At 41.6% G+C, this 13,481-nt stretch overlaps 1 protein-coding gene across 6 annotated transcripts in view; it reads right to left on the minus strand.

Moving 5' to 3' along the window:
- Positions 1-211: 211 nt before the first annotated feature.
- Positions 212-13,481, minus strand: part of nrg1 (neuregulin 1) — a 63,133-nt gene continuing 49,863 nt past the window's right edge. For 2 of the 6 annotated variants that reach the window (XM_054757197.1, XM_054757196.1), the window contains exons 5-9: positions 11,433-11,535; positions 10,944-11,070; positions 10,738-10,856; positions 3,924-4,124; positions 1,958-2,102 (exon numbers count right to left, since the gene is read on the minus strand). In XM_054757197.1, coding sequence (XP_054613172.1) covers positions 3,932-4,124; positions 10,738-10,856; positions 10,944-11,070; positions 11,433-11,535 — 542 coding nt within the window. In that variant the 3' untranslated portion in view covers positions 1,958-2,102; positions 3,924-3,931. Of the gene's footprint in view, positions 2,103-3,923; positions 4,125-10,737; positions 10,857-10,943; positions 11,071-11,432; positions 11,536-13,481 lie in introns of all 6 variants that reach the window. The other 4 variants (XM_054757191.1, XM_054757193.1, XM_054757192.1 and 1 more) reach the window with 4 other exon arrangements.

Genomic DNA, 13,481 nt, shown 5'->3' on the forward strand with positions numbered 1-13,481 from the left:
AACAAGAGAGAAATGTTTTACTGTATGTTTTACAGCCTTAAAACATACAGTATATAATCATTGTAAAAAAAAATGAAGTTGGCGGATTTCACTTATTGCGGGCTATTTTGGGAACCTATCCCCCGCCATAAACGAGGGAACACTGTGCATATATAAAAGTTGTTAGCATATCTACAGGTGCATGTGTTGCTTTACAAAATATCATAATGGCCCTTGCAGCCTTTGTTTTTTCACTATGAGGCCCTCACTGGAAAAATGACTTACGTTTGTTCCTTCCAGCTTGCTTCTCTGCCTCAGGAAAGCCACCATGTTTTCTTTTGGTGGTCAATTTTATGACGATGACAGGTGTGGTGTTGTTTTTCTTTCCAGATATTGGAAGGCATGTATCCATGTTGACATCCACATCCACCCCCCTTGAATTGCAGAAAGTTGGCCACATGTTGAAGCAACATAATCTCTTCTGCCATCAGCTGCCCTGTCATGAGGCTTGCATGTAATGTGGAGCCCAGTCACTATCCAATTGTTCATGCATGTATTCTGTTCCAAACCATTAATCTTGCGTATCATTTGTCATATCATGCGACTCTTTTCACGATTTTACTTTCACTTTCTCTTCCAGCCTATTTGTTTACAAAGTGATACAGTATCATTCTTCACTCCCTTAATGTGTTTTGTTCAGTACTTCGTGTCATCGCGCCGTTTCTCTTCTTTCCTTCACCCTGTCGTTCCACATCATTATACAAAAAAAGCCAAGAGTCATATATTTATTTATGATTTGAACATATTTTCTCAAAGATGCAATCAGTAAAACTGGAGAAATATTTCCTAATATGACTGATTGAAGACTGATCCGAGTTATCAATTAGTTGACATTCAGGGTGAAGCAAACATGTACGTGATTCCTAACAGGCAGATTTGACTGATTGCATTTTTTATTCTTCTGGGATATCAGCTTGCATGTGTTATCATCAGTAGCGGAGGCTATCAACAGATGTAACCATTATCTGTTGCATATTTTCTAAAATCTGTAATGACTAACATTTATTCATCTAACATCAGTCCAGTCAGTGTTGCAGTTCCATATTGCATTTAGAAAAATGGACATCTGATACTCGACCAGGCAGGTCCAATGGCTTGAAGACAAACAGCATTTAAGGATGTAGCATGCACTTTGAACTTTGGTACCAACCTGTGGTGTCAGTTGACTGATGACACACTGAAGGCAGCCAGCGAGTCATACATGATGACAATATTAAGATGTTGAATACAGTATATGGCCCTGTATGCAAGCATACCCAACAGAAAGGCACCATTGATATTTGTACACGCTAATATACACAGCTGCTACATACTTGTGTATGGCACTTCATCTACAAGACATGAACACATTTGTACATTTTGTCATTTATAAAACTCTATGTTCACTACATCATTAAATGTCTGTACACAGTAAATAAATTACAGAAAATAAAGATGAAATAGTGACTATTTTTTCCCCTAAACAAGCGTTTCTGTCTCTCTGTCTCTCGCTCTACACAGCTCTCGCATCTGGTTTGGTGGATGACATGAGTTGCAGGTCATCATTCGGTGATACCACCTTAGTCCTACTGCTATCCTTAACCCTGAACAGCAGCGCTTTAGTGTTGTCTCTAGAAAAAAAGGGTATCTGATCTCCCTTTAGAATCTCTGTTTCACTCTCCAGTATGCTGTCAATACTGGACTCTTTATGATGCAGGGCGTGACCATTCGTAACGGCGGCTCCTGTGGCGCTGTAGTTATTAATCATGTTGTTTGCATTCACTAGCATCTCAGTGGACGCTGAGATCGTGTGGCTAGCTGCAGCGGTGACTGCGACATGGTAGTTCTCGTTCCCCCTGGCGCACAGCGGGCTAGGCGGTAAGCTGTGTGCCTCATGGCCGTGGTTGTAATGTGCACAGGTACTCTTCAGTTCATCTTGCTTCAAGGACTGCAGCGGCTGACGAGTCTTAGTCAACAGCAGGGGGCGCTTCTCCTCAAATGGGCTGACCGCTACTGAGGGCACGGAGGTGGCCAGGCTGGAAAGAGGGGCTGACATCTCTGAAGGAGGAGACGTTGCCAGAGGGCTGCAAACAAATGAGGAAGGGTTATCCGAGCTGACCGCAACATAGATTTTGATTCATTCATTCATTCATTAGGTAGGCTGGAGCCTATCCCAGAGTCTATCCTAGAGTCTCCAATTTTCCTCCAAAAGTCTGGGAGGAAACCGGACTAAGCCCACCCACGCACATGAGGAACTTGCACAGAGAAGTCCGAGCCAGAGTTGAGCCTTAGAGCACCTGGCTGTGAGGCAAACACGCTAACCACATTTCCACCATGTTGCTGACAGACATGACACTTTTATTAAAGTCAACATGAATATCTTCAGTGGTACTCATGAAAAAGATTAGAGGGTGGAAGTATCACACAAGAACGCACAATGAGGCAAAAAAACAGACAGAGCAAGATTGTGAGCAGCACAGTAATCCCCTGCAACTTCGGACTTCCGAGACTTCACTCTATCACGGTTTTTCAAAATATATGAATCGAAAAATCATTGCTGTTTTGTGGTTGAATTGCGGCCTGTTATTAGTTTTATTGAATGAAGTAAAATACAAATATAAGGCATTCAAAAACACTGTGATCATATGTGGTATTTTATGCTGGTCACTAGGTGTCAGTAATGTTACATTGACGAGACAATAGTCACCGCAAGACGTACTGTACAAAAACCAGCCCCATACCACCACACTACCACCACCATACTTTACTGTTGGTATGATCTTTTTCTGAAATGCGGTTGTGGGGTCTTTTGTGACCTCTTGGATGAGTTGTTGTTGCGCTCTTGGGGTAATTTTGGTTGGCCGGCCACTCCTGGGAAGGTTCACCACTGTTCCATGTTTTTGCCATTTGTGGGTAATGGCTCTCACTGTGGTTCGCTGGAGTCCAAAAGCTTTAGAAATGTCTTATAACCCTTTGCAGACTGATAGATCTCAATTAGTTTCAGTTAAGTTATTTTAACAAGGAGAGGCAATCACTTTTTCACACCCAATCAGCATTATTGATACAGTACGCCCCGGTTAGCATGTTTTTCAGTTAGTGTGGAAAATTTAAGCCAAACTTTTGTGTGGAAGCGGTACCTTTTTGGCTTCTTACTTTGTCCTTCTTCCCCACTTACTTTCAAACACTTAAAGTTCAAATAAATACTGTAAATTGGAGGCTAGCTAGTTAGCTTGGTAGTTTGTTATATTTAAAGCGGCGGCCGTCTCTTGTGTCCCTGCAGAGATCCCTTAGCCTGCGTGTAAGAGTTGTGCAGTGTGTTGTGAACAAAGCAGCAGTACAGCGGTGTTTACAAACGTACGTGTACGCCAGATGCATGTCAGACTGGCTGCCCTGCTTATCAATCAAGTGACAAACAAGTCTTATAGTAAGCACGGATGATTGGCTGCCGCCAATCTTTTTTTTAATGCCATGCGATCGACCCACACTACGTTTGAGATGCTTCAACAACAAGGAACTTTCCCATTGCTTATTATGTCTTATTATTGCTTATCACGTCTACTATATTTGGTAATACAGTGTAAAGGCAACTATAGGGGTGTTAGTTCATGCCTAGAGGGCTTTAATAATGTTAAAAAGCGCATTTAGAAGGTCATAAACAGGTTTGCTGTGCTCTAACTACCAAAATATTCAATTTATTAATATTGAATACTACTTCACGGAAATTCACTTATCACTGCCGGGTTTTGAACCAATTAAATGGGATAAACGAGGGTCAACTGTCTTCAGAGAAGGGATGCCCATATTTGATGTATTTAAGGGTAATTCCTTCTTTCCATTGGAAACAATTTGAATGATTGCTGATCTGAATAGTTCTCTGTGATGGAAAGCTGAAAGTGGTCTGTTACCTCGTCATTTAAGGCAAATCCGTGTTGGAGTTGGGCGCGTCTCTGCACTTCTTTGAAAGAGCACTTAGGTCTTTAGTGCCACCGGTGGCATTCAGGCGACCCCTACGGGCTTGTGTGGCATGCTGGCTATTCTCCGCCAATGACGTCATGGAAACAGAGTCAGTGTCAGACAGTACACTGTTGCTCCAGTCATTACTCCAGCTGTGGAGACAGGGAGGGGGACGTTGTCATGGAGACAGTTCTCAGGCAGGACACTTTAAAATGACATCACTGTTTTACAGCTCACATTTTTAGCTTTGGAGGACATTTAAGGCTTCATTAATAACTTGTCATTTTGAAGTGAGTGGATGTTTAGGGAAGCTCCACATTTGCTACTGGAGTTTTGGGCTTTTTAGTGCTTTCCTGACCACGAAAACAGGACTGTTTTCTGATACCCTCGGCTTGGAGAAAAAACACGTTACGATTGTTGCTTATGAGCTCATTTGTGAGCCAGTTGATTGCACAATAAATATGGTTAATACGGTTATAGCCAGTGGTTAGCATGTTGGCAGTCAGGAGATCTGGAAGATCTGGGTTCAGATCTCCGTTGGGCTCCGTGTGCGTTCGTGGGTTTCCTCCGGGTACTCCCGTTTCCTCCCACATTCCAAAAACATGCATGTTAGCTTAATTGGAGACTCTAAATTGTCCATAGGTATGAATGTGAGTGTGAATGGTTGTTTGTCTATATGTGCCCTGCCATTGGCTGGCAACCAGTCCAGGGTGTACCCCGCCTGTCGCCCGAAGTCAACTGGGATAGGCTCCAGCATACCCACAATCTTAGCCAGTGACCTTAGTCAGTGTAGTCGGTCCTCTGGAGTTTTTACTGTCCAAAAATAATGTTAGCCTAAAATGTAGATGGGTCAAGCACTAGGACAAGTGGAAAACGGCCCCTCAGTCTGAAGCTGGTTTCCTGTTAGACCCCCCATAAGTTCATCGACTCGCTCTGCCGTATCGTGCTAACGTGTGATTGGCTGTCTTCGATGTCATGAGCACCTGGGCTTGCACACGGTATTTTTCTCGGAGTCTGTGTTCATCCGCCACTGTAAGTTATTAACATGCTGGCCGTTTATTCCGCCTGGGCCACCTCAGCTAGACTGGTTTTAATATCAGAGCGTTCATTTCCAATAACATCAGAATGTGTGCCTGCGTGCGTGCGCATGTGTAAACTTGGTCCATGCACAGAACACACTGAGGGTTGACGTCTTCAGTGATGTACTGTATCTGGTACAGTATAGCAGACATGTATTACATCCATTCTTTCTACTGCTTATCCTTACTTGCAAGTGTGCGTAGGATTCCACAAGAAATATGTGTGCTATATGCTCGGGTGACCAAACGTCCTGTTTTCTGGCTGTTCTGGGTTTTTCTTTTTTTAAAAGGGATGAAAATGTCCTGGTTTTCGATGTTTTTCATTAAATTGAGTGGCATTAGGGCACTCTGCTGCATGTGAGGTAATCCCCGAGAGGCTGCCTTGTTTTTTGCCTGGCTTTTTGAGTTAGTGTTGCCAAAAACCCAAAGAAAAAGTAAAACACATGCATGGAGTTAATGATGAAGTCTGGTAAAACTGAGTACGTCATGCACAACGGTGGATCAAACACCCAAGTTGCGACTTTAGAGGGTACATTTTTCCCCAAAATGTTGCGTAGATTCCAAAACAAGCATTTCACCTCAAGTTCAGGCATCAAATGTTGTTCATTTTTGGAATCATTTGCATGCCAGTTTTTGAACATTCTTCCTGGTACGGTCCGGTTGGAGCTGTTGGAAGCTTTACCCCCAGTATGCAGAGACGAGGCGTTTGGCGTGCAAACAAAAAGTCTCTAATTGCACAGGTGCGGGAATAAACAAAAGGCGACAGAGGGAAAAAACTCAGTGGAAAATAACACGAAAGTACTGCCAGGTAAGTACACACTTTAGGTGACAGCACAATAGCAAGGATAACAATAGCAAAAAACCATACAAACATACGATGGCGCTGGCCTTTTAACAGCCACTACTAATTGTCCGCAGCTGCGCGGCTGCAGCTTCCTCCCAGCAGGAAGTACAGCCCGCCAAAATAAGAGCGCACGACAGAAGGCGCTCGCTCCTGTCCTGCGGAACATAACACTTCCTTTGGAATTTGTGTCTTCGGTTTTGTGTAATTTCCTATGCATACCAGAACCCGACCGATATACCGGCGGGCTGATTGATCGGGCCAATTACGACATATCACGGATTCATCAATATCGTTCCTGTGTCCCTGTCTGTGCTGCTTCCTGTCCCACTCACTCCAAAGCAGCAGAGGCGACGAGAGAAGCGGCGGAACAAACTACATTTTTGTACACCATGGTAAGCTGTGACAAACTGTGACTTAGTTTGTTTCACTCAAGTTTTAGAGCGCCTATTATGGAATTTTAACGTTGTGCAAGTTGCATCTCTGTGAGATAAACAAAGATAGATGCCACATGCCCACCATGATCTAATATAAGACTATTATGCAGTGTTTTAAAGTGAAATAAAGATATATGCAAGCGTTGACTCCCATGTCCATCATTAACGCACAGCGTCCCATTTTACGTCATACTTCCATGCAGGATTTACAGGGGCTCATACATTCACAAGTTAATGTCTTCATTATTTCTTGTTTTTGCACTTTTTCCATGTTTGCTTCAGCATTTGATTTTGAGCTGTTTGCAGATGCTCACTAGCTAGTAAATATGACTCACTGATATTGGTAAGATGTTTTGTGAATAAGCCTTTTATGAACACATCATGTATTAGTTTAAAAACACCTCACATCAGCCTGTTATCACTTTCCGCCCAATGCAGCCCCTTGTTTTTATTTGAAAATGACCAACCATAGTATCAAACCCTATGCTAATTACCAAATTTCACGAAATGTATCTATTTTCATTCAACAGGCAGAGTGGAGCCACTTCACAGGAGACTCAACAGGCGTCACGTTAGACGCAACATGTGCGGTGTACAAGTTAGCCAGGGCTCCAGCACCAACAAAGCAAAGAACACTACAAAAGTAAAGCACAAAGAGGCCAGAGGCAACATGAGAATGTCCTTATGTTGACATTCTTACTCATTTAACTTCCTTATTTTCAGTTAGTAGTCTTCTGCTTATTTGTGCCAAATCCTGTTTTGGGTATTAGAAGATTTATGTTCATGTACAGTGCATGTCAATGCTCTTATTTCATACAGCACATGTATATAGCGGATATTGGCTTTTCTCTCCCCCCGTTATCCCCCAAAAATCCCGTATCGGTCTGCATACAGAGGAGGCATACTGTAAATGTATCTTAGAGTAAACGTCCAGTATCATTTGACTATGTGAAGGGAAAATGTGCTGCGAGCTCCAAAACAGAGATGAGACGAGACAAGTTCTTTGAAAATAATGAGAGGTACAATTCAATAAAACCCGCCTCCAAGCAGACAAATCAATACAACCTGAAAATGTCCAACTTCTTACAAAAACGATGTTGCTATACAGGAGTGGTATTCTAAAAGGAGAGACTAAATGGCCAGACGACCAAGGCTGTTGAAATCATGAGTTGAGCAGATAATCACAGCAAGTCAGTGTGACATTCATGTGTATCTTAGCACAAACACATATACAGTATATGTCAGTGCATATTTATAACTAATATTAGTCAAATCTAAATAGAAAATAGGGTCAATCTGACCACTGACCACTTTGCAACCACAGCTCCGATTGGCGCCCGAGCACTGGAGGCACAGAATATGGCCCATTCGGACTCTGCCTGGTCCGTCTAGCATCCTCCCCCGCCATCTAATCCCACTCAGCACCAGGTGGTGATCAGTTTACAACTCAGCTCCTCTCTTCAACCGTGCGTCCAAAACATGCGGACGGTGTTTATGAGAATATTTCTGTATTCATGAAGTAATAAATGATGAATTCAGGATAAACGATATCAGACACGATTTCTCAGCATTCATCTTCCCCCATATACCCTGTAAATACCATATGCCTGTAATAGCTGTATTTGTGTATACAGTCTTGTTTGGGTTCCTTGCTCAAAATTCCTTCCATAATTGAACTCCACAGGCCGATATGCTAAGAGTCCGTGCGTACAGCGTTTTAGATTCAATTTGTGTCTGAGGTGGTAGTCCTGAAAATGTGCCGCATGAGTGAATTTCAATATTTAATGAATACAGTGGAACATCGGTTGGCATAAAAAATTTGCACCAAAATTTTGCCTTAGTTTGCGTCCATTGTCCAGCTGTGTTCTTAATGTATTTTTATAACAAAACATCCTTGTTAGCAGCTTGCTCATGTAATGACATATTTATTTCTATGCTTCACTTCACCGCTTAACATGTGTGTCGCCTTTTTGTCATGTCTCCGAAAAGTGCGCACGCCAAGTACAAAGTTGGCTCACGGGTGTGCACATTCTCACGTCAGGTGTTTTTTTTAATACATCCCATACTATGCGTGGAAAACAGCACACGGAAGATTTATAGGAGAGACCCCAGATGTCACAAAAAGCTTCTAAAGTTTACTTTTTGTTTTAATTTCTGCTTGTTTTTTCCTATAATTGAATTACATGTTACAGGTTTTCTGAAATGCTAAAACACAAAAACTCATTTTCCCAATCAAACAGTCTTTAAGCCAAACCTTAAAGACTAGTCAGGTACAAGCTTAGGAACAAAATTCATCTGTTCTCGTTTGCTAATCCTTGGACCCATCGTCATTCACTGAAGCCATTTCACGCTGTGACACACATTTAAACACTGGAGGAGAAATATGAACACAAGTCCAACACAGCTGTCATCTCTTACACACCACAACACACACATATGATCAAATGATCAGATCAAATCTCAGTGCAGCATTGTGCTTTTCCTGTACAGTAATCCCTCATTTATCACAGTAAATTGGTTCCAGACCCAAATGTGATAAGTGAATTTCCGCAAAGTAGGATTCCTTATTTGTAAATTCAATATTTTTGTAGTTAAAGGCTGCCGCCAGGTTGTGTTGTTGCTGTTCTCTCTCTTGACCTCCCTCACTCCTGGAGCAGTACTAATCAGGTGAAGTCCCTACACCTGGGCCCGGGTGCATCCTTGGGAGCTTATCGCCTCAGCCTGATCACACACGGCAGTAGATATGGACGTGGACATGGAGACAGAGCCTTGAGGAATTTAGGGTGAAACTCGTGCTCCATGGCCTCACAAAACTTCTCCTGCACCAGAGTTTTTGCCTAGACCACCGCAGAAGCCACGTGCCGCTTGGCCTGCCGGTACCTGTCAGCTGCTTCACACAAGCCTGATTTATTCATCAATATATTTCGGAAAAAATGCGATCGAGTAAAGCCGCAAAATTTGAAGCTCATAGTGGCGAGGGATTACTGTATTTATTACGACTGTGCAGAATGTAATGTCACTACAGGTGATCCTTGGGTCACAATGTTCTGTTTTATGAAAGCACTCTCATAAATGAATTAAAAACGTCATTTTGGTCCATAAACACTGAAAAGTGCAACTAAAGGATACGTTGTGTTACTGAACACAGTGTGTGCACCTCATTCGCAGCTACACAGAATAAGGGTAACATCGCTTATTGGCTTAATTTTTGCACTTCATGGCGTCTCGCAAGCCTCAGGCAGGCACTTCTGGGGGCAGCGCGTAGAACAAAAGGAAAATGAAAGTGTAGTTAGATCTTGTAAAACGCTCACTGGAGAAATCAACATTGGCTGCATGCCTGTTCCTTGCTGCTCAAACACTGTGACCATCGGGAAGGATAAAGATAGCATTCTTGAACATGTGAAAGGATCTGCTCCGATGGAATGGACAGTGATAAATAAGCAGTGTAGTTAACAATAAGCCTGTCTCTCCTTCCTTTGCAACGCCCTTTACAGAGTGCAAGACAATTCAAGACAGCCTATTACTGTATTTTATTTGTCCTCAATGTGTGCAATAGAAAGTGTGAGTGTTTGTGTACATTTTCCGGGTAGTGTAAAATATGGTGTGCATCTTGTCGTGCAACTGTGTTCTTAATGTATTTTTATCACAAAAAGTCGTGATTAGCACCTTGCTAATTCAGGACCCAGATGTCAGCTACGTCGCCCATCTATGATGTCATATGACTTTTCCAACTAACAGTTATGGCACAAGTCTCAAAAATGTTAACACAAAACAAGTTTTTATAGTTTTACATGCATAAAACAATTCCAAATGCATATAAATGGCAAATGAAATAGATGAATGAACATTTAAGGTTAGTTTTACCTCCACTGAAGACGTGAGAAGACCATCAACACGGACACCACCTTTGTTTTTTGCTGAATTATTTCTTGAATTCGATCGTGTTTCTCACCTTCTTTATCAAAATGCTGGCACTTGCAACTTTCTTTGGCTCCTTTTTGGCTTATTTTACAGCCATGATCAAAAGAAAAGCAGAGACTTGAGTTGAGAAACACGATTGAATTTAAGAAATAACTCACGGCAGGACATGTTGTCCATGTTAATCCTGCTTCCACTTTGTGCCTTTGCCAAGAATCAAGTTTTCAGTGAAGGTAAAAGTAACATAAATGTTCATTTATCCCTTTCATTCATCATTTATATGTATTTTTATGCATTTTTAATTGTTTTCTGCATGCAAAGCTATAATTGTAATACTTTAAAAGGTATTTTCTGTTAACATTTTTGCCTTTCTGGAACGGATTTCGGCTAGTTGGATCTCCTGGCACTGATTAATGACGCCAACTAAGGTTCCACTGTATCGGTTAACCTCCACATGACGAGAAGTTTGATATTTGACGTCACTCCTTACCTTTGGCTGGAGATGTGGGTGAGTGTGGTAGGTTCTTGTGTTGATAAGGCGTATTTGCTTGTGGAGAATGTGGTTTCTGTCTCCTTCTCAGCTGCATGCTGGACTGCCCCGTTGCACTGCTATGGAACAAAAAGGACATCCGGGTAGGTGTAAGAGTAATCATGACAATGATGTCATTGATTGGATGTCAGTAACTACAAGCTTACATTGTTTTGCTGCAAATCTTGAAGAGGCAAATTGGAGACCTGGCGTCTGCTGGTGGATTTTGCCAGCTTGTTTCTCTTCTTCCTCAGGTTCTGCCTGAGACGGTCATGGAGCTTCTTCCTCTGCTGCCTGTAGGGAAGAAACATACCGCATTCGGAGGCAGCTCAGATCACATGCTTTAAAAATGCCCTAAAGTTCATGTGGCTTGACTGTAGCAATGACCACAAATATTCATGTGGTCAAATGCACACCACAATCGAGTTATAGCGTCCAAAAGTAGAGGAAGTTCAAAATCCGAATGCTACATTCACTTGAATTTGGTTGCAGAGAGCTCTTAATAATTTCAGATTAACAGTAACCAGAACCCATGCTGCCAGTGGGTTCTCCAACTGATTCATATTTACAGTTCTAGACACTAATGGGCGCTACAATCAAATCATGGAGTGTACTTTGTGATGATACTCAAAACATGCAAATGTGGCATCAATTACTTTGTTTTGCAGTAGGCAACCACACACATGATCCCAACGACTAGGAGCGCAATGCAGATTCCTGTTATTGTTAAAATACGTTTCTGATACAGCTCCTCAGCTTCTGAAAAAGAGGACAGTCCAGACTTTAAACTTCACGTTTAGAAATATACGCATGTTCACTTTGCATGTTTGTAACACTTAAACACTTATCCATCCATTTTCTATGCCGCTTCTCCTCATTAGGGTCGCGGATTAAACACTTATCATCAAACAAATGTAAATATTAGTCAATGACAACACAACTGAACACAAAATGCAGTTTTTCAATGAAACTTTTTATTATTAAGGGAGAAAAATCCAAACCTACATGGACCTGTGTGAAAAAGTGATTGACCCCCAAACCTAATAACTGGTGGGCCACCCTTAGCAGCACCGACTGCAATCAAGCGTTTGTGATAACTTGCAATGAGTCTCTTACAGCGCTGTGGGGGAATTTTGGCCCACTCGTCTTTGCAGAATTGTTGTAATTCAGCCACATTGGAGGGTTTTCCAGCATGAAGCGCCTTTTTAAGGTCATGCCACAGCATCTCAATAGGATTCAGGTCAGGACTTGGACTAGACCACTCCAAAGTCTTCATTTTTTTCTTCAGCAATTCAGAGGTGGACTTGCTGGTGTGTCTTTGTCTTGCTGCAGAAGACAAAGACCATCACACTGCCACCACCATGTTTTACTGTTAGTATGATTTTTTTTTTCTTTTTCTGAAATTTTGAGTTACTTTTACGCAGAGATGTAATGGGACACACACCTTCCAAAAAGTTAAACTTTTGTCTCATCAGGCCATCAGAGTATTTTCCCAAAGGTCTTTGGGGATCATCAAGATGTTTTCTGGCAAAATTTAGATAAGCCTTACAGTTGTTTTTGTTCAGCAGTGGTTTTGGTCTTGGAACTCTGCCATGCAGGCCGTTTTAGCCCAGTGTCTTTCTTATGGTGGAGTCATGAACACTGACCTTAACTGAGGCAAGTGAGGCCTGCAGTTGTTTGGACTATGATGTCGATGACGACTCATCCAAGAGGTCACGTGACGTCTTTTGTGAGTCGTCGCTGGGCTCTCGGGGTAATTTTGGTTGGCCGGCCACTCCTGGGAAGGTTCACCACTGTTCCATGTTTTCACCATTTTTGGATAATGGCTCTCACTGTGGTTGGCTGGAGTCCCATAGCTTTAGAAATGGCTTTATCACCTTTTCCAGACTGATAGATCTCAATTACTTTCTTTCTCATTTTTTCCTGATTTTTTTTAGATTTCAGCATGATGTCTAGCTTTTGAGGATCTTTTGGTCTACTTCACTTTGACAGGCAGGTCCTATTTAAGTGATTTCTTGATTGAGAACAGGTTTGGCGTTAATCAGGCCTGGGTGTGGCTAAAGAAATTGAACGACAGTTAAGATGTGTTTTAACAGAGGGGCAATCACTTTTTCACACAGGGCCATGTAGGTTTGGATTGTTTTCTCCCTTAATAATAAAAAGTTTCATTTAAAACATGTTATTTGTGATCAGTTGTGTTGACTGATATTTAAATTTGTTTGATGATCTGAAACATTTAGGTGTGACAAACATGCAAAAAAAAAAAAGACTCTTTCACACCACTGTATATGCATAGTACAGTACATAGACATAAACATAAAGTACATAAGACAACCTTTTCAACCAGACATCATAATAATAAGACAAGTTCATATTGGCATGTGTAAATAAATGGAGTGTAGATTTCATGATGATCTAAACATTTTTATCACTGAAATGAAAGGAAAGTTATTCTTCCACAGCTGCATGCAATCAGTACATTTGGAAAGCCCATTTCCAATTGGTGCTAAAAAAAAATTTGTGTGTGTGTGTGCAAAAACATTCCTATCTAGGGCCCTATGAAATCTATTTTATTTTTTCCCAGATTCTGTTTTATTTTTTCCAAATTCATTTTTTTTCTTTGTACATTTATTTTACCACCATAGAGTGTGTGCTTAATTAAATGCAAAAATCCTTACAACTATTGATGCCATACTTGAACAATT

The sequence above is a fragment of the Dunckerocampus dactyliophorus genome, chromosome 17 (assembly GCF_027744805.1).
Source record: "Dunckerocampus dactyliophorus isolate RoL2022-P2 chromosome 17, RoL_Ddac_1.1, whole genome shotgun sequence".
NCBI lineage: Eukaryota > Metazoa > Chordata > Actinopteri > Syngnathiformes > Syngnathidae > Dunckerocampus > Dunckerocampus dactyliophorus.